Below are 27,812 nucleotides of genomic sequence, written 5' to 3'. Positions count from 1 at the left end.
GAAGCGTTGAGTCAGATCGCGAAAATATGTGGCACGATTCCACCTGGTGCAATTATCTCAGGTGAACGGCGTTGCCAAAAGATAGACAGATAAACAAAAGGTTTATTATTGAAAATGGAAGCGTCGTCGTACGCGGAACGGTTTTCCGAAGGAGATCGGGCCGTGTGCAACGCAACTATTTTAAACTTTGCGTGTACAGATTACGTTTCGTGCTAAATTTGGAGACCTCTCGCAGCGTACGTTTTCCCGAAGCCGTGCACATAGACGGACACGGGCTCCGCGCACCTTTCCACCTCAAAACTTTTACTCGCAGGTGTCGAGAAATAAAACAAGCGCCGAAAAATGTCAAAAGCGACAGTTTATTTATACGCAAAGAGGGAGACGATTTTTCTTAGCCGCCGAATTCGTTTTGTTTTACTATAGAAACTAGACCGAATACTACGGTTGGATATCGTCCAAATGCTAGTTTAGTCACCACGATGAGACATTTGTTTACGGCAATTTGTCAGCTATCAGTCGCCGTTTTATAATGTTAAAAACTACGTGGAACCTTAAACAATTTTTTCTTACAAAAGACAGGTCTTCCCGGTTCGCGTAGCGCCGCACGAAATGGAACGGCTTCGAAATAAAACCGTTAAATTTCATGCGGCACGCGTTACAAATTACGAGTAAACTTAATCTAACACTTCGACGCCGCACGGTTCAACTCAACACTAAACAAACACCAACTGCGAACTTACACCCAGCACTGCGCTCGTAGAAATGTTTTCTGTCGATGCGGGACATCACAGGAACGTTAAGACATAAAACGGGGCTCGTGTTCACTCACCTTCGGGAGTCTGTGTCGCCCGTGAGTCAACGGTTTTCGAAATAGACGATTCGGCGTAAAGTCGCCGACGGAATTGAAGCAATTATGAAAAACGGGTACAGAAATAGAACAAACAGTACATTTCGCTCCGTTTTCGAACGGAGTGGGGGGCAATCCGCGGGATAGGGGGAATTCTTGTGAACGTGCGTGTGGCCGATAGTATTAACTTTTTGTTTAGGCTCACGCGGAGTTCGTCGATTTCAAATGTTTACGCGATCCTAGCTTCGTATCCATCGTCGAGTTCGATTTTAACAGATTTAAAAAAAAACACCGACGTGTTTATTTCCCACTTAGCGGACAATATTAGAGAACGTACTTCTTCCAAGAAAATTAAACCATGTGATATCGCTAGAAAAAAAATGGATCACAAACAGATTAATATTAAAAATAAATTATATATAAATTACATATAAAAAAACTGCCTAAACACATTATCATATATTAAGAGGGATAGAAATAATAATAGTGGTTTGTGGAAAAGTGTACAAAGAAGTAATTCTCGATAAAGCTAATACAAATACAAAGCACGGATGGCACGACAAAAAGATGATTACTTCAGCAGCATCAGTCAAGAACTAGCCATGTTATAAATAAAAGAACATCATATAACATTTGCAAAAGAATACCGGACGCACAGTACTGAATCTAAAATCCAAAAAATCTGGACTTGACGTTATATGATCGGAAACACTCCAAAAGATTCGAAACTTCTAACTCATATCAATTTTAAAAAAGGCTAAATCTGGCAACAAAAAAACCCTACAAATTTTGTTGAAAAAAAATTTTTTGAAAAAATTATAAAAAACAGGATTGGCTATCTTGAAAAATTTAAATCGTTACACCACCATTAATTTGGGTTCCAGAACGGTAAATCCACCCAAGATGCCATTACTACACTGGCAGAAAAAAGATAAATCGTTAGACAGAAATCTTAAATCACTCAATCACAGAAAGCATTCGATAGCGTAAATCACAAGAAGTTGATTGACATTTTGGGGGGCATACGATTTTGGGAAGTAGTCTTAAAATTAAGGTCCAGTTATTCAGGATACTGTACTTAGTTGTGAAAGAAAGGTTGAATATGGAGTTCCGCAGGGAACTGTATGGGGTCCAATTCCCTTCTTTTTAAATATGTTTTGCATAAATTCAAATTGGAATATTTTGAGTTTTGCAGATTTTCTATACTGATGCATTATGGGTTGTGCTCAAAAACAACGTCGAAAACTACTTAAAATTTGTATATAATTACTTTTCCTATAACGAGCTAACTTTAAACTTTTCAAAAACTGTTTTCCTTCCATTTTCCTGTGATTCGCGTACTTTGTCAAATTTCACAAAACTTCGAATCGAGACTAAACTAGCACATAATTACACAGCGATCTAGCGTGCGGGAAGCGTCACTTTACCACGTCAGTTTTATTTCCCACGGATCCGAGCCACTTCGCACATTTCTGACTGCCAGGGCAGTGAATGTATTCGTGTTGTTTTGCGAGAATGTACCCAACAACCAACGGTCGTAGAAAAAGTATAGTATGCAATACGTTCGGTAAACTTTTTAAGTCACTCGTTTATTAATCAATGTCAAATAAACTCGTGAGTCAAATGCCGTTTACCGCACTTGTTGCATAATATACTATTTCTCTAGAGCAAAACAATTGAAATATTACCAAGAAGCATTACGGCTGTATTTTGTTTCTAAATGTATACTATATGTCATATATCGGACAGTTTATATTAAATATTACGTTAAATTTTTGTTCACGAGTTCACCTGTTCTTAGCCATATTTAGAAAGGTCTATTTTTTTTGACAACTTTTAAAATTAAACCTAAAAATCTGTCTTACTTCAAATGCATGACCATTGTTAGTATCGGCAACATTTCCAACTATATCCAAGTATCTACAGATCTTATCATTGTACTAATTGGTATAATAAAATACGAACTAATATGTCGCCTTTGACAAGACGTTACTCTGTCGAACAAGCGGATAGTTTAGCAGAAATTTGACTATTTAATGATGACGCATCCAACCGATCGGCAACCATTGCATCTCGACCTTCAGGTAGTTCACAACCACCTAGTCTGACGTGGTTAACGGCTTATCAATGACTGACCTGTAAGGCGAATAGAAATTAATTATAAAGAGCAGCATCTCTGAAAACCACCAAAAACATTTTACACGAGCGTTAATTTTATAACATGTTATTTACAGGTTTTTGAAACAGGTAGGTTTTTATTTTTTATTCGTAACGACTTTATAGGACGTCCTGGAACGTACAGAAAATCTTCTTCCACCGAAATCCCCCAGCAGGATGAATCTAGCGCAGCGTACAAACCGTTCGCGTCTGATTCGGGTTCAGCGGTAATGGGCAAAACCGCAAAAAAATTAGTACCGGGTTCGAAAGGAGGTGGTCAACAACCCTCCGACGCGTTGGAGTTACCGATAGGTGACGAAACGGTACCGTGGCGTCAAAAACGTGTACCAAAACTACCAGTGGAGGAACTACTTAAACCGTTACAGGCTCAACCGTGGACACAGGAACAGGTAAAACTGAAAAAGACCAAAGTCGAGAAGAAAGAGACGGTGCAAGAGAAAATAGAAGAGGTAACACTTAAACCCACTAAACCCACAAAAAAGGAAACACCAAAAGAGTCGTTTGAAAAGGTCGACCTCAAACTGACCAGCTTAAAAACTCAAATGCAAAACTTGGAAAGACAAGAATTAGAAAATATCGAATCACAAACCGTTGAGCGGTTGTCTCAAGTGGAAGATAAGATTTTGCTTTCTGTGGATCAATCGGAAAGAGAGAAAACGAAAAGAACTGCGGAAGCTCCACAGGCAAAAGACTGGCGACAACCAAAACCGAAAACGGCTGCTCAACTGCATACGGAAGACACCACTTTAATTTCAGTTAAAGAAACAGAACAAGAAGAAGTTGCGAGAACTAGTGAGACTAAAGGATGGAGAAAACCAAAACCGAAAACGGCTGCTCAACTACATACGGAAGATACTACTTTAATTTCAGTTAAACAAACAGAACAAGAACAAATTGCGAGAACTAGCGACGAGACTAAAGGCTGGAGAAAACCAAAACCAAAATCGGCTGCTGAACTACATACGGAAGACACTACTTTAATGTCGGTTAAAGAAGCAGAACAAAAACAAGTTGCGAAAACTAGTGACGAGACTAAAGGCTGGAGAAAACCAAAACCGAAAACGGCTGCTCAACTACATATGGAAGACACCACTTTAATTTCAGTTAAAGAAACAGAACAAGAACAAGTTGCGAGAAATAGTGACGAGACTAAAGGCTGGAGAAAACCAAAACCGAAAACGGCTGCTCAACTACATACGGAAGACACCACTTTAATTTCAGTTAAAGAAACAGAACAAGAACATGTTGCGAAAACTAATGAAGCGGCTAAAGACTGGCGTAAACCGCGATCACCTCAAAAACCGGATGAAAAAGACCAGTCCAGGGACACGTCTCAAACACCAACGCCATGGACGCAAGAAAAAATTAATCTTAGAAAAGTATCCATCGATAGGAGAGAAATTCCCAAAGAAAAAACAGAAAGTGAAAAGGATGAAGTAACGTTGGTAACTACAGATGAGAAGAAAATACAACCTACCAATCAAAGGCCGAACACAGAAGAGGCCAAAGAGAATGCGAGTGTTCCCAAGCAAATTCCCAAAAAGGAAGAACCCGTGCCCTGGAACCGTCAAGAAATCAATTTGAAGAAAACTTTAATTCAGAAAAAAGAAATTCCTAAGGAGAGTGTTGAACAAGTTGCCCTAAATCCGCTGGAAAAGGAAACTCCTGTCGCCGATGTACAAAAACTAAAACCGCGGGATAAAATAACCAAAATCGAAGATAAAACGGAAATTGCGGAAAAACCATCGACCAAAGTAGCATATCAAGAAGTCAAAGATAAATCTATAATAGATGCTAGTGAAAAAGAAGCAGTAACAACAAAGATACCAAAACCCAAACCGGAAGAAACCAAACTCGAAAGTAAACCTTGGCGAAGAATGAAGAAACAAGGGGTACCTGAATCTACATCAGAAGAAGTACAGCCAAAACAAATTCCGCCCAAGCAGGAGTCAAAGCCGTGGATAGAAGAACAAATTGCATTGAAAACAACGCCGGAACAAGAAAAAAAATTACCAAAAGAAGAGGAGGTACTTGAAGAACAACCGCTGAAGGCAATTCCTAGTCAACTGATTGAAGATAAAACTGGAGAACAACAAAATATTGTAGAACATACAAAACTGGAACCCAAATCATGGAGGAAGATTAGACAACCCAAAGAGGAAATTTCATCTCCAAAACTCGAACATACTGCTGACCAACTAAACCAAAACAAACAAAAAGATGAACCTAAACCCTGGATAGAACAAACAGTTACTCTTAAACCAACTAGAAGAAAGGAAAAGGAAGTTCTTCGTGAGAAACTGGAAGATGTTGTTTTGAAGCCCGTCCATCCCAAATCCGCTGAAACCGATGTTATAACTGAATTACCTGAAGAAATACAGTATTCATTTGTGACAGAAGATGGCATAGTTAAAAAGAAGACCATTAATAAAAAGACTTTCGTGAAAAGGCACGGAGATAAAGAGGAAACTACCAGAATTGTCACGTTTTCTGAAGAAGGTCAACAACCACAAAGCACCGTCGTTGTTGAAGAAGAAAAGATACCTGTGGATTTAGTTGACGAACCTATTTATGCTGTATACGAACAGCCTGAGGAAGTTTTAGTAACAACAGTTGTCGATCGAGCGGTTCCGATAAAAGAAACCCAGAGAAGAAAAACCATTGTAACTCATAAAGGTAATGTTAAAGAAGTTACCGAGATTATATCCAAACAACGCGAAGGAACTAAACCTTTGACTACAGTAAATATTCGCGAAGAACCTCTACAAAAAGAAGAGCTCCCACAAGCAGAGTCCAAATTAGAAGAAATGCCAGTGATAATTCAAGAAACGGTGCTCACTGATCGGGGAAGTACTAAAAAACAAACCATAAAGAAACGTACACTTAAAAAGGTTAAAGATGGGAAGGAAGAATTAACACAACTTGTGACTGTACAAGAGGATGACCGTAAGCCTGAAATAACGGCTATTATAGAGGAACACACGATTTCACAAGAAGCCGCAGGAGATGAGCTCGATTACCAAGTAAAGGAGCTACCTTTAGAAATACAGAAGACGAGCGTAATCGAAGATGGTGTAATGAAAGAAAAGGTTGTTGAAAAACGCGTTATTCAAAAAAGAAAAGGCAGTAAACAAGAAACCTTCGAAATTTGCACGGTACAGGAAGCTGGTAAAGAACCTCAAAGTGTTGTCAATGTAACCCAAGAAGACGTTGAGCTAAGAAGGAAACCAAAGCGGATACCCGAGAAAAAGGAAGAAAATATTCCTTGGACCGAACAGGTAAAACTTAAGAGTAAGCCGATGAAAGTTAAAGAAACTTCGAAAGTTTCGATTCAGGAACTTCCAGAAGAGATCCAAAAGACTACGATTAAAGACAAAAACGAAATTAAGGAAATAGTCAAACGGAAACGTGTAATTAAGACAAGGAAGGGATCGAAGGAAGAAACTGCGCAAATTTTTACAGTTGAAGAAACAGGAAAATCACCTGAAACGAGCATTCTAATAGAACAGCATGAATTGCCGATTGATGCAATTGCCCAACCAATATACTCCGTGGAAGAACTACCAGAGGAAGTTTCACAGACAGTAGTGCAAGTGCAAGGACGACCTACCAAAAAGATGGAAAGAAAGCGTGTGATTAAAACCATTAAAGACGGTAAACAAGAAATTACGGAAATAGTTACGACTCAGGAAGAAGGAAACGTACCCCAAACTTCTGTAACTGTTCGAGAAGTTCCCGAAGCGATACAAGAAGAAAAGCAACCCACATATGTAGTAGAAGAACTACCGGTACAAATTCAAGAGACTGTTGTTTTCGATCGCGGAGTACCTAAAAAGCGAACCGAAAAGAAACGTACTTTAAAGAAAAAAATAGATGGAAAAGTGGAAACGACCGAAATTTCGTTTATTGAGGAAGCAGGAAAAGTCTCTGAAACAGCAGTTCAGATCAGAGAAGAACCGGCTACTGAAGAAATATTTGAACAGCCCGTACTAGAAGAACTGCCGGAAGAAATTCAAGAAGTTAAGTTCGTGGAAGGAGGAATAGAAAAGAAAAAGGTTATCAAGAAACGCGTTCTTAAAAACCGAAAAGGTTCAAAAGAAGAGACGATTGAGATTGTAAGCTCCGAAACCGAAGGGAAGAAACCGGAAGGAACAGTTAAAATTACAGAGGAGGACGTCCCCCAAAAGAAACCCAAGAAAAAACTTGTGGAACCGGAAAAACCAACTTCGTGGCTGGAGCAGGTTCAACTAAAACGCGCACCTAAGCGAAGTAAAGAAGTAGTAGCCGAACCGCTTGAGGAAGTGCACTTAAAACCGCTAAATAAAGCGGAAGTTATTGAAGAACTTCCGGAGACAATTAAAGAAACTCTTATAATGGAGAACGGTAAAACCAAAAAATTGGTAACCAAAGAAAAAGTGCTTAAAAAGAGAAAAGGCGACAAAATGGAAACTACTCAAATTTTGACAATACAAGAGGAAGGCAAACCTCCGCAAACTACGGTTACGACAGAAGAAGTTTCAGAAAGTATTACTGCACCGATTTACCTAGTGGAAGAACTTCCGGAGAAAATATTTGAAACTGTTGTTGTTGACCATGGTGTAGAGAGAAAAAAGGTTGAAAAGAAACGAAGCATTAGGACGAGAAAAGGCTCAAGTCAACAAGTAACGGAAATTGTGACGATAGAAAAGGAGGGTAGTCAACCTGAAACAGTGGTCAATATTATTGAAACTGATATTCCAGACGAGAAACTTTTAGAACAACCCTTATACACTGTTGAAGAACTACCTGTTGAAATTAAAGAAACTGTAATTATTGAGCAAGGAGTTCCGAAAAAGAGAGTTGAAAGTAAACGAACAATTAAAAAGAAGAAAGACGGAAAGGAAGAAGTTACCCAAATTACTACGGTTGAGGAAGAGGGTAAAAAGCCGCAGACCACAGTGGTAACAGAAGAAAAAGTAGTCCCTGATGAAATTCCAAAAATCGTCTCGCTCCAGGAACTCCCTGAGCAAGTGGAAGAAAGCAGAATAGTAGAAAGTGGAGTCGAAAAGAAAATTGTGAAGAAAAAGCGACTAATCAAGAAGAGGCAAGGCTCAAAGGAACTCACCACTGAAATTGTTACTATCGAACAGGAAGGCAAACAACCAGAAACAACATTAACTGAAAAGTTTGACACTATTCCTGTTAAGCCTAGATTAAGCATAGTAGAATTGCCAGAGGAAATACAAGAAGTAGTGATTAAAGACAAAGATAAAACGCGAAAACAAATTATAAAAAAGAGAACATTAAAAAGACGAAAAGATGGAAAAGAAGAAACTACTAACATACTTATAACAGAAGAGGAAGGCAAATCTCCTGAAACCGTGGTAATAGTGGAAGAAGAGGTAATCCCAGACGAAGTGCAGAAGAAACCCATTTACGCCGTGGTCGAACTCCCAGAACAAATTTTAGAAACTACAGTCTTAGAAAAAGGAGAACGGAAGAAAAAAGTTCAAAAAATACGCAAAATAAAAACTAAAAAGGGAAACAAGGAAGAAATCGCTGAAATCTTTACCACGCAGATAGAAGGCAAGTCACCGGAGACAACAATCTCCATAAAGGAAGTCGATGTGCTTCCTGAAGAAATTCCTGAAGACGAAGTTGAGTACATAGTAGAAGAGATGCCCACGCAGATTCAAGAAATGACTGTCGTCGAAGCAGGGAAACCTAGAAAGGTAGTAGAGAAAAAGCGAACTCTCGTAAAAAGGAAAGACGACAAAGAAGTTATAACTGAGCTTATAACTGTAGAAGAAGAAGGCAAGTCACCGCAGACTTCAGTTATCGTTCATAGTGAAACGTCCTCTAAAGAACAACTCGTTCAGCAGCCGACCATTGAAGAGTTACCAGAGGATATACGAGAGACTTCTGTAATAGAAGAGGGAGAAATAAAAAAGAGAATCACTAGGAAGAGAGTAATTAAAAAGAAAAAAGACGATAAAGATGAAACTATAGAAATTGTTACGGTTCAAGAAGAGGGTAAAGCGCCACAAACAACAGTCTCTGTTACAGAAGCTAAACAAAAGTCTCAGACCAAAGTATTGGAGCAAAAGGACCAGACAGGGGAACAAGTGAAGCTTAAGCATGTTGGTAGAAAGAAGGGCACTACGCAAGATTTTACTGAAGAAGTAAATCTCAAACCCATCGCACGTGTTGCTCCAAAACTGACCGAGGAAAAAGTCCACATTCAAGAGTTGCCGGAAGAAATTAAATCCACAGTTGTTGTTGATAAAGGGGTGGTTAAGGCCAAAACTGTGAAGAAGAGAACTATTAAAAAACGCAGTGGTGACAAGGAAGAAACTACTCAACTTATAACAACAGAGGAGGAAGGAAAACCCTCGGAAACAACTATAATAGTGGAGAAAAGTAATTTCCCAACAGAATTATTATCTCAACCTATATATAGCGTTGAAGAATTACCAGAACAGATTTACGAGACTACTGTAATCGATGAAGGTACTCCTAAAAAGAAAACGCTCAAAAAAAGAACACTAAAAACGAGAAAAGGCGACAGAGAAGAAATAACACAAATTGTCACTTCAGAAGTCGAAGGAAAACCATTGGAAACCATCGTATCGGTTAAGGAACAAGTACCTACAGAACAACCGAGCGAATCAGAATATACTGTGGTAGAATTACCCACTGAAATTCAAGAAACGGTAATACTTGATAAAGATTTACCCATTAAAAAATTGCAAAAGAAACGTACCATTAAAACACAACAAAAAGACGGTAAAGGTAAAACTACGGAAATAATTACTTTTGAAGAGGAAGGTAAAAAACCTGTAACAACAGTAAACGTGTATGAAGAAGAATTATCAGAAGATATTTTACAGCAACCGGATATCATGGAACTGCCGGAGGAAGTGCAAGAGACAGTAGTTGAAGGGCCGATTCCGAAAAGGAAAGTAATAAAGAGAAAAGGCTTCAAATCTAAGACAGCCGGAAAAGAACAAATAACTGAAATAACTGTTCAGGAAGAGGACGGTAAGCAACCGGAAACAACTATTAAAGTAACGGAACAAGTGGTGGAAGAACGGAAACCCAAATCAAAGAAAATTATATCTGAAAAGAAAAAGGAAATTCCTTGGACAGAACAGGTTAAACTAAAACACCGCCCTAAAGCAAATAAGGAGGAACTTGAAATTGTAGAACTCCCAGAGTTAATCCAAGAGACTACACTATTAGAAAATGGAGAAGTTAAAAAGAAGTTAATTAAAAAGAGGGTGATTAAAAAGCGCAAGGGCAGCAAGGAGGAAACCACCCAAATTACAACCGTGGAAGAGGAGGGTAAAACACCCGAGACAATAGTTTCTATTGAAGAAAAAGAAATTCCAGAAGAAACGCCAGCACAACCGATATATACAGTTGAAGAACTCCCTGAACAACTTTATGAAGAAACAATTATTGAAGATGGAGTACCTAAAAAGAAAGTTTCTAAGACTAGGACGATTAAGACGAGGAATGCAGAAAAGCGTGAAATTACTCAAATAATTACTACCCAGCAAGAAGGTAAAAAACCTGAAACCGAAATTGTTATACATGAAGAAGTACAACCTGAAGAACTTCCATTAGGCCCAGGGCACCCTGTCAAGGAACTACCTTTAGAAGTACTGGAAACTATCGTTATTGAGGAAGGAATTCCTAAGCGAAAAATACAAAAGAAGAGAACCCTGAAAATTCCAAAAGGTGACAAAGAAGAAGTTTTGAAAATAGTTACTCTAGAAGAGGAAGGACAAAAACCGCAAACTTCAATTTCCACTCATGAACAACCGACACAAGAAGATTCCGAAGCTCCAATACACATTTCTGAAGAAATTCCTGAAGAAGTTAGGGAAAATATCATTGAAAATAACGTTACTAAAAATGTGAAAACTAAAAAGAAACTGATTAAAAAAGTAAAAGGTGGCAAAGAAGAAGTCACAGAAATTAGTACGATTGAAAAAGAAGGAGAGAAACCTATCACCAAAGTTACTGTAGAAGAAAGAAAAATTCCACAGGAAATAATATCCACATCCAGACCCGAAAATGAAAAGGTATACAGAGTAGAAGAACTTCCTCTAGAAGTAAAAGAAACCACAATAGTCGATAGAGGAATAGTTAAAAAGAAAATAGAAAAAAGGAGAACAATTAAAAAACGTAAAGGAAGCAAAGAGGAAACAACATATATAGTAGTCACCGAAGAGGAAGGAAAGAAACCCGAAACAACTGTAACGATAGAAGAAAAACCCACAACAGAAACCGAAGAAAACATTTATGTTGTACAGGAAATGCCAGAGCAAATATCGGAAGCCACTGTTATTGAAAAAGGAATACCCAAAAAGAGAATAACTAAAAAACGAAAAATTATTAAAAAGGATGGAGACAAAAAAGAAACTACTGAAATTGTGACAGTGGAACAAGAAGGTAAATTGCCAACCACTACCGTTACGGTCACGCAAGGAATTAGTGAAACTGAAATAACTGAACCGGTCTATACCTTAGAAGAAATGCCGACAATTGTTCAAGAAACGGTCGTAATAAGTGATAGAGGCCCTAAGAAAAGAACAGTAAAAACAAAAACATTAAAAAGAAAGAACGGACGTAATGAAGAAACAACCAAGATTGTTACTGTAGAAGAGGAGGGTAGGAAACCAGAAACAACTGTTACTGTATTTATTGATGATCAAGAGAGCCCTACTGAAAAGACCACGATGGAGGAACTTCCGGAAGAAATTCAAGAAACCACATTCACCGATAATGGCATAACAAAACAGAGCAAAACTAAGAAAAGAGTTATCAAGAAGAGAGACGGTAAAAAAGAAGAAACCACAGAAATAGTGACAATCGAAGAACCCGGCAAAAGACCAGAAATCCACGTTACTGTGGAATCTAAAGACGTTGAGAAGCCAGTAGGGTTAATGCCTTGGACAGATGAAAAGATAAAACTTAAGCCTGTAAAGAAATCTACTAAAGAAATAAGAACTAAGAAATTGGAAGAAATGCAGCTAAAACCGTTGGAAAGATCTGAACAACCCTCTTTTAAGGTGGAAGAACTGCCATTGGAAATAAAAGAAACCACAATCGTAGACGGTGATGCTGTCAAAAAGAGAATCGAAAAGAAACGCGTAATTAAAAAGCGCAGGGGCGATAAAGAAGAAACTACGCGAATACTAATAGTAGAAGAAGAAGGGAAAGGTCCTGAAACTTTCGTCACAATTGAAGAAGCGCCAATTATGGATGAACGTAGACCATGTTATATAGTCCAAGAATTACCAGAGGAAATAACTGAAACCGAAATTCTAGAAAGGGGGGTCCCGAAGAAAAAATTAACTAAAAAAAGAAAAATTGTTAAGAATGATGGCGAAAAAAGAGAAGTTACCGAAATTACAACGATTGAAAAAGAGGGCGAAAAGCCAGTAACTGTAGTTGAGATTAAGGAAGAAAGAGCTCCGAAAGAAATTGTTGAAGTTGTTCAACCTGAATATACAATACAAGAATTACCAATAAAAGTAGAGGAAACCATTGTCTTCGAGCACGGCGTCCCTAGGAAGAAAACAATAAAAAAGAAGACGTTAAAAAAACAAAAAGGAGATCGTGAGGAAACAACAGAAATTATCACGGTACAGGAAGAAGGCAAAAGACCGGAAACAACTGTTAGCGTTGTCGAAAAAGAAATACCCGAAGAAGTTACAATCGTACCGGTAGTTGAAGAATTGCCGGAGGAAATTGAAGAGTCGTTAATCACAGAACAAGGAACTACGCGAAGAAAAATTGTCAAACGAAGAAAAATCAAGAAACAACAAGGGGATAAAGAAGAAACAACGCAAATTGTTACAGTTGAAGAACAAGGCAAACAACCTCAATTATTTGTTTCCGTAGAAACAAAAGATGCAAATGTACCCGAACAAACCCAACCCACAGAGGAAGAACCTACATTCAAAGTTGACGAACTGCCTGTAGAAATAAAAGAAACTACTACAATAGATAAAGGGATGGTTAAAAAATCAATCGAGAAGAAACGAACAATTAAGAAGCAGAAAGGACACAAGGTAGAAACCACAAAAATAGTTACAAGAGAGGAAGAAGGGAAAACTCCAGAGACAGTGGTCACTGTGGAAGAGGAGAGAATACCAGAGCTAGCAGAATCTGTTTATATTGTACAGGAACTACCTGAAAACATAGTAGAATCCACAGTTTTTGAAGGCGGAAAGGAAAAGAAACAAATATCCAAAAAGAGAACGATAATTAAACGAGAAGGCGACAAGAAAGAAACAACCGAAATTATAACTGTAAAGAAAGGTGACGAAAAGCCGATAACTACCATAACAGTTAAGAAAGAAACATCTTCTTCGGATATGGAATTAATTGAACCTCAATATAAAATACAGGAGTTACCCGTTATTGTACAAGAAACAGTTATCATAGATAATGGGGTACCGAAGAAGAAGACAATTAAGCGAAAAAGTCTTAAGAAAAAGAAAGGCAATGTGGAAGAAGTAACGGAAATTGTGACAGTGGAAGAGGACGGTAAAAAGCCTGATACGACAGTCACGGTAACGGAGACAGAATTATCTGACCAGGAACCCACTACAACCGCAGAATTTCCCGAAGAAATTCAGGAATCAACCATTGTCGAAAAAGGCATTGAAAAGCGTCAAATAGTTAAGAAACGGAAAATTTTAAAGAAAGAAGGGGGAAAAGAAGAAACTACGGAAATAGTTACCATTGAGCAACAAGATAGACAACCTGAAATTCAAGTAAGGACCGAAATTAAAGAATTAAAAACTCCAATTGAAGCAATACCTTGGACGCAAGAACAGATACTTCTTAAACCAGTTAAAGTAAAGAAAGAGAAATTAAAAGAACAAAAACCAGAAGAAATAAAACTCAAACCGTACGACAAAGGAGAAGAAGAAAATATTTATAAATTAGATGAGCTCCCAGTAGAAGTTAAAGAAACGACTATAATTGATCAAGGAGTTGTTACAAAGAAAGTTCAGAAAAAACGAACAATTAAGAAACAGAAAGGCGATAAACAGGAAATTACACAAATAGTAACAGTCGAAGAAGAGGGTAAACATCCAGAAACATTTGTAACAGTGGAGGAAGAAACGATCGGTCCACAATCGGGGCCCACTTACATCGTCGAAGAACTACCGGAACAAGTAACGGAAACAACAGTTTTTGATAAAGGAGTACCAAAAAGGAAAATTACTAAAAAGAGAAAAATTCTTAAAAGAGACGGCGACAAAAAGGAGACCACCGAAATTACAACGGTTGAAAAGGAAGGTGAAATGCCAGTCACCACAGTCGATGTAAGAAACGAAACTACTGCTGACGATGAAATACAAGAACCGGAGTTTATCATAGAAGAGATGCCTGTCACTATTCGAGAAACGGTAGTAATTGATCAGGGCATACCGAAAAAAGAAACTGTTAAAAAGAAGATATTAAAGAAGAAAAAAGCCGGGAAAGAAGAAATAACCGAAATAGTTACTATTGAAGAACAAGGAAAACAGCCTCTGACAACAGTTAGAGTTTATGAAAATGATCAGCCCAAAGAAGAGTTGTTTAAACCTGTGGTGGAGGAATTGCCAGAAGAGATTGAAGAATCGACGATTACTGATAGGGGAGTTACAAAACGACGCGTAGTTAAGAAAAGGACAATCAAACGAAAAGAAGGAGATAAAGAAGACCTTACCCAAATAGTTACCGTACAAGATGAAGGAAAACAACCTGAGAGTCAAGTAATCACACAAATAAAAGAAGTTCCGCGGACCGAAGAAAAAACCAAAAAAGCAAAGAAAACTAAGAAAGAGAAAAGAGACGAAGATATATTAGATTCTGATGAAACTAAGGAAACAATTTACAAAGTAGAAGAGCTACCGATCGAAATTAAAGAGACAACGGTCATTGACCAAGGGGTGGTTAAGAAAAAAATCCAAAAGAAAAGAACAATTAAAAAACAAAAAGGAGACAAACAGGAAATCACACATATTGTCACTATAGAAGAAGAAGGAAAAAGGCCGGAAGTGACGGTTACTGTAGAAGAAAGCACTATTAGTCCAACTGAAAGTCCTCTATACATCGTTGAGGAATTTCCAGAAGAAGTCTCAGAAACCACCGTCATCGATAAAGGAGTTCCAAAGAAAAAGATAGTAAAGAAAAAGAGAATTGTTAAGAGAGATGGCGATAAGAAAGAAATTACGGAAATTAGAATAGAAGAAAATGAAGGCGATAAACCTATTACAAGCATCGAGGTCACCGTAGAAAGAGCAGATAAAAGCATTTCAGAGGAATTACCTGAGTATCTAGTTGAAGAATTACCAATTGAAGTATTTGAGACTGTGGTCGTCGACAACGGAGTGGCCAAGAAGAAAGTTCTAAAGAAACAAAAATTAAAGAAGAGAAAGGGAGACAGAGACGAAATAACAGAAATTGTTACGGTCGAGGAAGACGACAAAAAGCCAGAAACCACTGTTACTATCTTTGATCAAGTTATAGATCAGACCGAAGAAAAGGCTATAATAGAGGAAATGCCAGAAGAAGTAAAAGAAGTAATTGTCACTGAAAAGGGAATACCCCGGAAACAAGTAATTAAAAAAAGGAAAATTAAAAAGAGGGAGGGAGATAAAGAAGAAACTACTGAGATCGTAACAGTTGAAGAAGAAGGAAAGCAACCTGAGACAACTGTCACCATTGATATAACTAAAGAAGCTTCAGCCAAAAAACCTAAAACTAAAACTAAGAAAGTTAAACCCGAAAAAATTGGGAAACCAGAAGAAGAGGTTATTGTCGAGACGGTGACGGAAGTAGAAGATACAATTGTACTTAAAGGTGATGAAACGAAACCACAGAAAATGAAAGTGAAGAGAGTTATTATCTCGCAACAAGAAAAAATACCAGAAATCAAACAACTTAAACATGTTGAACGTCCAGAGAAACCACAAAAAGCTGAGGTAGATGAACACCTATTCCCGGAACTAGTCAAGCTAAAACCTGTCGCTAGACAAGAGCAACCCGAAGAACCTGAAGATCTGAAAAAAGTTATTTTAAAATCAGTTTCACGACCAGATCTTATAGAAGCTGTTGTAATCGAACCGAAGCAGAAGAAAATCAAAAAGCGAAAGTCGATTGACTTACCAGAAATTGAAGATCTAGAGAGATATGTCCCTGAAGTAGCTAAGGATATGAAATTAGAGGAAAATCCGAAAGAAAAAGAGACAGAACAATCAGTCCCTTGGCGCAGGCAAAGTAAACCCAAACCAGAAATACCTGCAGAAGAATTCCCTGGTTTGAAAATTGGCAAAGGAAAAATACCCGAACAAAAAGACGAAAAGGAACAAATTAAACTTAAACCTATTGAATTGGAGTCGCAAGACAACATCGCGCCGTCTGAAAGATCGAAACCAATTAAACTTTCTGATGGAGAATTTAAACCTAAAGATTTTGAGAAGGAAACAGCCGACTTAGGACCGATTGAAAAACCTACGAAACCAATACCTGAGCAAGAGACGGTCGTTCAACTCAAACCCACGGACATTGAAGAGAAGGAAATTAAACCGGGAGAGAGTGCACCATGGCGGCGTAAACCAAAGAAGAAAATCGAAGAAGTACCTGAAACCAAAGAATGGCCCCGCGGGAAAAGAAAGCCACTACCCGAAGAAGAAAAGGATGAGATTAAACTAAAGCCGTTTGTTAAAGAACGTCCAGAGGAACCGGAATATAAAGTAACGGTTGAAGATGTGCCCGTCAGTAAAGCTTACGAAATTCCTGAAAAGGAGGTCGACGATAAATTAAAACTTGAACCCATGGCGAAAAAAGCAATCCCCGAAGATAATCAAAGTAAGAAGCGCGTCAAAAAAATAAAGAAACTCAACGAGCAAGAACTTGTGCCGACCAAATTGCAAGACATTGAGCAGCCGTTGAAAACAAGCGACACTGAAAAGTCAGAGGCTTCCATTACGCTAGTTGAAAAGAAAGAACTCAATGATGTAGAGAATGCAGAAACAGTCCCAGAGGAAGATCAGACAGAATTCCGTAAAGATATTGATGTGCAGATCGTTTCTAAAAAAGTGCGAAAGGAACAGAAACGAATTGTTTCTTTTGAAGACAACCAACCTTTACCAGAACTTGAAATTATCTCTCAAAAACGAACGACTGAGGTAACTGACAAAATACCGGATGAGACTCTGACGGAACAAACCGGAATACATGAGGAGACCACAGTTCAGTCTTCAGTCGTTCAAAAAACTATCGGCAAAAGAATTAAAGCTAAAACTGTTGCACCTAAGTTTGTGAAACGAGTTGAGCCTGTGGTAGCAGAGGAAGGTAATCCGACGCGACTGGTCTGTAAAGTTGAGGGAACTCCTTTCCCGGAAATAACTTGGTACAAAAATCATGACGTGTTCTATCCTACTGAACGCGTTTTCGTTAACATTGTCGAAGGAACTGTTACTCTTGAGTTTGCCGAGGTGAACCCACAAGATGTCGCCGTGTATTCGTGCAAGGCTACAAATTCTGCCGGGGTGGCAACATCGACTGCCAACCTCGTTATACTAGGTACAATGGAGTTGCGTTTTTCGTGTGATACTTTTGTACAAAGCTGGCTACCTGTACCTATTTCTATTCAGCAGCTGTGTCGATTAAGGCAGGAAGTCATTCGCAATTAATTAGCTTACCTTCTGACCCATTGCTTTTACTGCCGACTTAAGCTAATTAATGATTTTGATACTTACCAGTATTTATAGCCGATTTTTGCAAACTTTATTATTCACTTAACATAATCTCCAAAATACCTGATAGAGTTTTCTAATTGTTTCATTATTTCAGAAAAAGAAGATACGGGTACCGCGCCGCATTTTACACAACCTCTAAAACCAAAGATAGTGGAAGAAAAATCGACTGCTATTCTAGAAGCCACAGTTGTCGGACAGCCAACTCCCATCATTAAATGGTTCAAGGAAAACGCCGAACTTACGCCAAGTGCAAAGAACATAATCACATTTAATACGGAAACGGGACTGACGACTCTTCAAATCGAAAATCCAACGGAGGACGACGAAAAAATATATAAGGTCGTGGCAGAAAACAAATTCGGTACTGCCCAGTGCAGGGCAAATTTGGTAATAAGCAAATCTCTGGATGTCATTCAGCCCATAGTGATGCACGCACCTAAAATCGTTAAACCTATTAAGGCGGTCGTAGCTAAACCTAACGAGGAAATTTTGCTCGAAGCTGAAGTTGAAGGAATCCCGAAACCGGAAATCGTGTGGCTTAGGAACGGCAAGGAAATAAAACCCGATGACAAAATCCAAATAATAGAAAGTGACAAAAAGACGATTCTGAAAATTAAAAGGACGGTGGATAAGAAAAAGAAAGCTGGAAAATACGAGGTGCGGGCCACGAATCCGAAGGGGGAAGCCAAGTCTACAAGCACCGTGGTTATTACCGAAGAGATAGACGAAGCGAAGCCGCCGAGATTCATCCAACCCATTAAGCCACAAATTATACAAGAAGGAGAAGTAGTAATTATGGAGACCACGGTTGAAGCTTACCCAACGGCAACGTTCCAATGGTACATAAACCAAATGCCCGTGACCTCAAACCCAGATGTGAGAATAGTTAGCGACAACAATAAATCTACTTTGATAATAAGTGAAGTGACTCCAGAATTTGGTGGTCCCATAACATGTAGGGCGGAAAACGTAGCTGGATCTGTCACGCACACGGCCAACCTCAATGTCGTTAAAGAAACCAAATGGGAGGAAACCCAGGAAATTGAATACCCACGATTTGTCAAACCAATAACGCCCGTTAGCGTAATGGACGGCGATAAAGTTTCATTCACGTGCGTGGTTGTAGGTAAACCGACACCAAAAGTTCAGTGGTTCTACAATGACTTGCCAATAAAAGAAGCCAAAGATATCGTCATTTCCCAAGATTCCCAAGGTATCTGCACCTTAGCCATCCAGGAAGTATTCCCAGAACATGCGGGAGAATACACTTGCAAAGCGTCTAATAGGGTTGGAGAAGCGGTGTGCAAGACGTCTTTGATTGTCGAATCTTACGAATACGTTCCGGATTCCGAGTTAGCACAAATGACGGGATCTGAAGATGACTTACTGGATGACAAGACACTAAACAGTGAAGAGCATAACCTGTCTGATACCGAAATCGAATTTGCTCCAAGGATTACCAAGAAACTGCCAGAGTTAATCACTAGTAAAGACGGAGATGTTACTAGGTAACACAATTTTGCTTCGCAATCTTCGCAATACCATCACACGATTTACTTTATAGATTGGAAGTGAAAGCGGTTGGTAAACCAACACCCAAAGGTCGGTGGATAATCAACGGGCAGGAAATCAAGCCGTCGAAAGAATTCGTTATCGAAAACCTGGAAGACGGTACGTCCGTGCTTACAATTCCCGAAGTATATCCCGACGACACCGGAGATATAGTATTTGAAGCCTACAGCCCATTGGGTGTGGCTACCACCACCACCCACCTACTTGTAGAATCGGTAGAAGGTACGCTTTAAATAATGTAGAACCAGAGATTAATCAGAAAGTTTTCGTTTCAGCTGGGCGTCGAAACCTTTAAATTTTTATTCCCATTCCATGCACCACCACACTTGCACATTTTTTTATAACGCGGTTAGATCATACACCTCACTAATCGATTTTTAATTTACAGGCGTCGTCGGAACAAAACTTTACCGCAAACCGGAATGGGTAACGCACATGGAAGAACTGTCGGAGGCTCTAAAAGGTAAATATCACACGCGCTTAGACTCAGAGCATGTGCATTCCTGCGATGTGTCTACGGACAGCTTGGAAGCTCCGACGATAATTCAGAGGGAAGGTAAAGTATCACGCCAAGAATCGAAAAACTGCTCCGTGAGTGAACTCACACCACCAAAAGCGTTTTATATAAATCGAGAAACTTCACCTCGAGGCTCCGTTAGTAACGAATCCGAGTCACGAAGAAAAAGTGACGGTGACCTAATCGAATTAACGATGACGGACTATCTCAACTCTCACCGACATTCGCTGGGATCAATTATGGAACTTACGAGTTCGAGGACGCCGCAACATTCTATTTACGAACGGTTCGATTTCGTCGACGCCGATTACGAGGAAATTACCGACGAAGAACAAACGGGGGCGTTCGATGAGCCATTCTATATTTTGTCACCTATCGAGGAAAAAAGCGAACCGTCTACAGGCAGTAACAGTCTTAGAGGTAGCAGCGGCTCCGAAAGGAAACGCATTGCTTGCGTTTCGAGCTCATGCAACGCTTTACCTAGTGCGTACGAACAGCTCGAATACACATCGTACGAAAAATGTCAGACGTTCCCCAGAATAAAAAATCAAAGTGTGTCGGACCAAGAGCTCAGTAGAAACTTGAATAACAATACGATGTATCCTTTGGAACCTAGAGAACTTGATCCTAGTGCCTTTCACCAGCTACACACGGCTGATAGCCAGGAGGAGCTTCAGGAGTTTCTACTGCTGGAAAGTGAATGTATGGGCGAGAACAGGGGACGAGGCTTGGCGTCAGCTTTCAGTCCTGAAAATGACGACACCCTTACACTTACTTTCCCTAGCGCAGGTAAACTAACATAGTTGGTTTGTTGTGTGTGTGGCTCATTAATATAACGTTTGTTTTTCCGCATCTTGTTTAGACCAATAATTTCTCCCGATAGCATGGCGAAGCAGAATCCCAACATTAGAACAGGTAATTCCATACAACACCTTAAGATTTTGAATTTATTAAATTGACATTTCAGTGTCGGTTATGCTCATAAAATGTTGTATCCGTGAGATATGTTCCTTAAATGTTTTAATACAGTTTTTCGTTGTATATCGACAGTTATTAGGCACGTTTTGAACATATTTTGTGGGAATATATGAATTTCACCTTCCCCGAACGAATCGAGGCATCTTGCAATGCATAAAAAATAACATAACGACAAACCACCACCGGATTTTTGATTGCGGTAACCAAATTCCAGTGGTGGGTCGCTTAACAGTAAGACACTACGTAGTTTCTGAAGGTTTGTTTGTGTTTTAGCCGTAAAGAGTCCCCCAACGTTCGTAAAAGAAATCACAGACGTCCGAACCACCGAAGCTGAAACCGTCAAATTTGAGTGCCTGTTCGCTGGAACACCTTTGCCAGGTATGTTAACAACTATTTATTATTTACAAAATAAAATTGTAATAAATAAGAGCTTCACTACCGATTCTTATTGCTATTGCTTTTCCAATTTAACTTGTACATAAAAATATTGTATTACACCTGAAAGCGACACAATTGCTTCCATCTAACTATCGATTGGGTTAAGTCTGTTAGTAACGTTTGTGTTTCCGGGAACAAATTGGGAGGATCGTGGCATGGATGTTGTTTTCCTAACGTATACTAAAATGTTTATATTATAGAAAAAGCGGCATAGGTCAACTTGTCAAAAGACGAAACCCATTCATCTTCTAGGTTCTTTTCTACATTCCTCCTGCTTTGCTATATAATTCGCGTCGCATGCGACGCCATAAAAAATCAATTTTAGCAAGACAACCAATTAAATATCTACCTATCCTAGGAATTCATCTACCTACACCAACAAGCGGCATATAAGTATGTTTTCAATCTAACGGGTGATTCAATAAGAGTTTCCACATTACAATCTGAAATATTTTTGAAACGCTACTGTATTTGTTTATTATCATATAAGATTTCTAACCTCAAAACATAAACAAACTTAGTTATGGAGCAATATACGACTGAACAACGTGTAAAAATTGTGCCATCCTATTATGAAAATAGTCGATCAAGGAAAAATGAGAGGACAATTTGGAATGTGGTTCAAAAATTTGAGCAAACTGGATCTGCAACTAACCTCAAAGTCCCTTAACGAGCTCGTGCAGGTCGGTCAGATCAAAATATTGCCATTTTTCGCGAAAGTGTAGCCGAAGATCCAAACACATCGATACGTCATGGATCGCAGCAAGTGGGCCTTACGTATTCAGCCGCACAGCGAATTTTAACAAAAGACTTGCATCTACGCCCATATAAAGTCTAAATAACTCAGGAGTTGAAACCTCGAAATCATCAGCAGCACCGCGTGTTTGCAGAATGGATACGAGAACAAGGGGTTCATTTTTCAACGAAAATCATCTTTTGCGATCATTTTCACGTTGGTGGCTTTGTAAACAAACACAATGCTCGTATTTGGGGATTAGAAAATCCAAGAGAGATTGTTCAAAAAGCAATGCATCCTCAAAAAGTGACTGTTTGGTGCGGAGGAATAATTGGTTCTTTGGGAGCAGTTGGAAGGTATGGACATTGATGATTTGTGGTTCTAAAAGGATGGAGTCACACATCCAGAGAGACGATGCAATTGCTGCGGGGCAAGTTTCCTGGTCGGATTATGTCACGTAACGGCGATATCAATTGGCCGCCACGATCTTACTTCCATAGATTTTTTTTTGGGGTAACTAAAAAGCAGAGTGTAGAGAAATAAAACCAAACACTATTCCAGAGCTGAAACAGGAGATTAGACGCGAAATAGCCGGCATAGAACCTGAATTGTATCAAAAAGTGATAGGAAATTTCAATAAACGAATTACGTCATGCGACATGAGTCGCGGGGGTCATTTGAATGACATCATCTTTCATACCTAATTGTAATACACTAATCTAAAATGGCAAATAAAAATGTTTGTATATTTTTATATTCTTCCGAGATTTTTTTATTATTTTAATGTGGAAACCCTTATTGAATCACCCTTTATTTCGCCGAGCAAATCTTGAACCAATTAGAACAAAGTAACAATTTATTACGTTCTATTTCATTACATTTCTAAGAAGTATCATTATTAATATACAAAATATTAAATATAGTAATATTAAAGTATCAGTCAGTTAAAAAATCGTCACTGATTCATTTCACGGTCTCCACATTTTAAAGAGTTAAAAACAGAAACCTTCAAAAACTGTTTAATTGTAAAATTCTAATAAATATGTATCTGTATTCTTATGACGTACTTTTATCTACCGCGAATATAAACTATAGCGTTAAAAAAGACTGTTGCTGTTTTCAAATCGAGGAACTATGTAGAATCCACAAAAATACAAGAAGAAGAATGTTGTTAATCGACAGGCACACAAGACAAAAATGATTATTTTCAAACTTACCTGTAAGATAAATACGTAATACGTAAATACGTACTCACTGGATCGATCACTTAGAGAGATCAATTAGATTAAACACTTAAGAACGATACATATCACCGGACGTTAAAATAAACGCTTCTGCTTATTCGAAAATACCCCGCAACATCAATCAATGCTTCAATATATTCCAATATTCGATACCATCTCAGGCAAGACCTACTTAACGTAGAATAAACATCTGTTGGGATGGGTTTTACCACGGTCCTGCGAAGGTCTGCGGTTAAGGTACTGTAAAATACTTTTAAAAAATGACTTAAAACTTAAAGCAATATATGCACTATATTTTTGGTCGTTATGGTTTCTTTAAATTACAAACATTGCCAAAATTGACCTCATTATTTCTTCTTTCCAGATATTATCTGGTACCACAACGGTAAAATTCTGCGCAATACCAACAAAGTCAAAATCCGTATCGAAGACAACAAAACTCTGTGCACCATAACCGACGTTGACAAAGAGCACGTGGGAACGTACCTGTGCAAGGCTGTGAGCGACGTCGGAGAAGCAGTGACCAAAGCCCAACTCTACGTTCAAGAAATCCCCGAGCACAAGAAACAAGAGATCCTCATCCGCAAGGCCAAGGAGGAAGAAGAACGCATCAAGAAAGAACGCGTTACAATAGAACAAAAGAAGAAAGTACGCAAGATTAAGAGGGCGTCAGCAACCACAGAAGAGGAAACTAAACCGGTAGGCATTTCGGAAGTACAACCGATCGAACGTACCGAAGAAATAGATGTTACTCCTGCTGAAGAACAAAAGGCCAAACCGATTCTCGATATTCAAGAACCGCTTAAAACTGAAGCGATCGCTTCGTGTAAGAAGATCGACGAAAAGGAAAAAGAGGATTTGCCTCAGGAAATCGTCCAGGTGAAACTCTCACCTACCGAGCCGATGTATATCGATCAAATTCTCGCTGAAGAAATCATTAAAGACATCGAGAAAATTTTACCGGATACCGGCAAAGCTAAACCCCGAACCCAAGAGGGAGTTACCGAAGTGGCGGACATTACGGAAGTGAAACTCGAGCAAATTATAGAACGTTGTGAAAAAATTATCCGCAAAAGCGAGCTCAAGATGGCAAAGGAAGTGACAGAGATGCTCGATTTTATAAATGCCAAGGAATTTGGACCAGGTCAAGCACCGTTACGGGAAATCGCGGAAATTGTTTACCTGATCAAAAACGGAATCACCGTTAAGGAAGTGACGGTATTATACGACGAGGACAAGTTTCCGTCTCTGAAATCGCCTGAAGTTCAATCAGCAATGGTCAACGTGGTTGAGAGGAAAGGTCATGGAGCCTTGATCACGGAGGTTCTAACCGAAGAAACCACAATCGATGAAGCTCAACTAGCCGCTACCGTCGGTTTCAGAGCGTTCATGAAAATGGTCGACGCCAACTACATAACCGTAGAAGAAGTCCTCATCAATTTTACCCCTGAAGACTTCATCCAAAGAGCTTGGGAGGCTACTGAAATAACAGAGGTGAGTGTTAGAAAACGACATAGAAGTTCAATAGTTCGTGTATTTCGAGGAGTTAGTGAATATACATCTTTTTGATTTGGTTTTTGTTGTGCCCTGCGTGTCGTAGAGTAGACCTTTCCAATGACATCTACCATGATTCGAAAAGTGGAATACTGTCATTTATCTATACCACTAATTATGCCAATTACACCCATTATACACACAAAGGTAAATTCTGAAATTGAACTGAGGTGGCTTTTACTTGATGAAAATCCATTTATCAAAATAAATAAGAACTAAAAGTTCAGATTTTCACGAAATTATATGTTTTGACATGACAATTGTTTCGACAACACCGTGTCTTTATCAAACTTTTTGCTACTATATATACCGAAAAATAACCATAAAACGTTAATTAATGTTGTTGTGAGAATTTAAGTTCAATAAAGGAGAGGTATTTAAATCTAATTGATCGTTAAGCAATACATTTGAATGTCTCATTTTGTTAATCTCCATAGCTTCCAATAAATTTAATTTTCTACTTTTTGTGGCTGTATGTAAAATATCAAAATTGTCGTCAAAAATGTGTTTTTCTGTGTTTAAGTGTGTAGCATAATTAGAATCTAGACTATTGTTTTTAAACGCTCTTTTATGTTCGTTAATGCGTTTCTTGAAAGACCTACCTGTTCGTCCAATATAAATTTTAGGACAAGATCCGCATTTCAACCTGTAGACACCTGATTTTTGGGATTTTGGACATTTCGTTTTATTGTTTTTTAAATATTTTCCTATTGTGTCGTTAGTTCTGAAAGCTATTTTTAAACTACATTTTGACAAATGTTTTGAAACTTTCTGAACGGTTCTCCTATGTATGTAATTGTTTTAAATTGTTCATGTTCTGTATTAGGTTTCGGATAAATAGAGTTTACTGTTGTCTGGATTTGTTTCTTATTTATAATTTTATCTATAATGGACAGATTGTTGCCGTTGTTCAGTTCAATTTGTTTAATGATATTAAGTTCTTTGTTGTAATTTTGTGTTGAGATTGGCGTATTAAGAAGTCTGTGTATAAAAGAGTTAAATGCAGCCATTTTGTGTGTATCAGGGTGATTTGAGCTGTTATGTATGATTCTGTCTGTGTGTGAAGGTTGATGATATATTGAAAAATCTAATTTGTTTTGCGCTTTCGAAAGCGAAATGCGGATCTTGTCCTAAAATTTATAATGGACAGATAGGTAGATCCTTCAAGAAACGCATTAACGAACATAGTTTGTAAATATTACATTTGATAAAGACACGGTGTTGTCGAAACAATTGTCATGTCATAATATATAATTTCGTGAAAATCTGACCTTTTAGTTCTTATTTAAGGTAAATTCTAGTTTTCGATTAATAAGAATATCTAAAACGGAAAAAATGTTTCCTATTTCGATAGTGAAATTGATATTAGAATATATAGAGTTTTTCTAATCTTTGTTGTACCAATCTCCTAAATATTACAGGTCTTTCTATTGCCGGACATTTTTTTAGAATAATAGTTGTTAGTTTGTAAGTCCCTAATCAAATGTGAATCAATCTAGGGACCGAACCTAAACTGAACAAGTAGGGTCACCCTCCTGCGGGTTAGATCGAACAAGTTTCCGTCACCATTATTGAAATATCAATTTCAGTTTTTTTTTTTTAACTTGAGTTCGATGTTAAGTGGTGCAACGAAATGATTACGAAAACACGGCGTTGAGAGAAATATTAGTAAGGAGTCTTCCTCCTTCAGTGGCACCATACATTATTTATCAAATTGAAAAAAAAAACTGGGATAATTCAAACTGGTGGCTCAAATGTATCACTAATATTGCGTACCTTTTCAGACGACCTCAAAGACTGAAACTGCAAAGGCGACTATCAGCGAACAAGTAGAGGTGCACGAGGGTGAGTTGCGTGTTTGTGTCAGTTTTGCCAGGATGTGCCTTCGAATACGTTTGTTTGTTGCAAAACACTATACGTGCGGTGCTTACACCTAAAGACAAATTTATGTTGTTGTGATTGTGCTTGTTTTGTAAATTTCTTTTTTTTTATCTTAGCGCTAATAAATTATGTTCCGTTAAATTTGATTAATTTCGTCTTGTTGTTCGTTTAGATACGACAAAAATCGTCAAGAGAAAAATTAAAAAGAAGGGCGACCTGGAAGGTGAGTGTTTTGAGGTTGCCGTGTGTGTCTTATCGAATAAAAAATTTGTATAATGTAATATGTAATTGAACTGTCATATTTGTACGTGTGTCGTTGGTAAGTCGACGTCACTGGCTTAAAGTGCAAATGTCCGATTGATTGACCGATCGCAGCTCTGCGCAGCTTCAACGCTTCAACAGTGGTAGCTCCTGCGCTGTTGCCGCCAGTAAATCTTTAATATTGCAATAAACATGCATTATATTTCAGAGTTCAGTTTTGCTTTCGGTGAAACTAAATCACGTCAAAATGTTTATTGTCAGGAGCAAAAAAAAAACTGACAGATACCTGTTAAATCGAAAATTTGCAATTTTTAGAGATTCCGATAAGTAGTATGTTTACCCCTTTTCAACGCCCTCCAGCCCACGGGGGAGATTTTGAGATTGCAAATTTACAGATACCCAACCAACCCAAAAAAATAAAAAAAATTAATTTCACCAGTCTACGAGAGATGTCGCGCATTAATAGCTCAGGTTTTGATCGCCAGATGTCACCCTTAATGGGGGTAGGGGGTAGTTTTTGTGATTGTACTTTTTTGCCAATTTTTTTCGTCCCCTGTACTTTGCGTCGCGGGAGGCGAGCCCGGCCCACGGCGCTACGTTTATATCGCGGAGCAAGATTATTAGATCACCGAGGTCGCGCGTAATCTATGTTAATAAAACAACCAGACGCTATTAATGTTAATCGGGATCCCCGAGTCGAATATGTTTCTTATCTCCAGATGCGGTTTGTTTTTTTGCATGCGGTTGTTTGCAGCGAAGAAGACGTTTAATGACACTGACATCGAACAAATTGCGTTATTAAACATATATTATAGACAAAACCCCATCAGGATAGACAAATATTAATAAATAT

The 27,812-nt window shown here is 38.4% G+C and overlaps 1 protein-coding gene across 11 annotated transcripts in view; it reads left to right on the top strand.

The window, feature by feature from the left end:
* The window catches only part of LOC132698049 (titin-like), a 206,587-nt gene that overhangs the window by 136,191 nt on the left and 42,584 nt on the right, over positions 1–27,812 (top strand). For 9 of the 11 annotated variants that reach the window (XM_060663890.1, XM_060663888.1, XM_060663893.1 and 6 more), the window contains 8 exons: positions 3,131–17,602; positions 17,873–19,286; positions 19,343–19,572; positions 19,739–19,813; positions 21,119–21,223; positions 23,628–24,757; positions 26,602–26,662; positions 26,871–26,921. In XM_060663890.1, the coding sequence (XP_060519873.1) occupies positions 3,131–17,602; positions 17,873–19,286; positions 19,343–19,572; positions 19,739–19,813; positions 21,119–21,223; positions 23,628–24,757; positions 26,602–26,662; positions 26,871–26,921 (17,538 nt within the window). Of the gene's footprint in view, positions 1–3,130; positions 17,603–17,872; positions 19,287–19,342; positions 19,573–19,738; positions 20,657–20,729; positions 20,783–21,118; positions 21,224–23,627; positions 24,758–26,601; positions 26,663–26,870; positions 26,922–27,812 lie in introns of those variants that run through there. The other 2 variants (XM_060663894.1, XM_060663897.1) reach the window with 2 other exon arrangements.

This window comes from Cylas formicarius, unplaced genomic scaffold (assembly GCF_029955315.1).
Source record: "Cylas formicarius isolate icCylForm1 unplaced genomic scaffold, icCylForm1.1 PGA_scaffold_2__14_contigs__length_35257938, whole genome shotgun sequence".
Lineage (NCBI taxonomy): Eukaryota > Metazoa > Arthropoda > Insecta > Coleoptera > Brentidae > Cylas > Cylas formicarius.
Note: the sequence above shows the minus strand (reverse complement) of the source record. Positions and strands in the feature narration are given on the sequence as shown.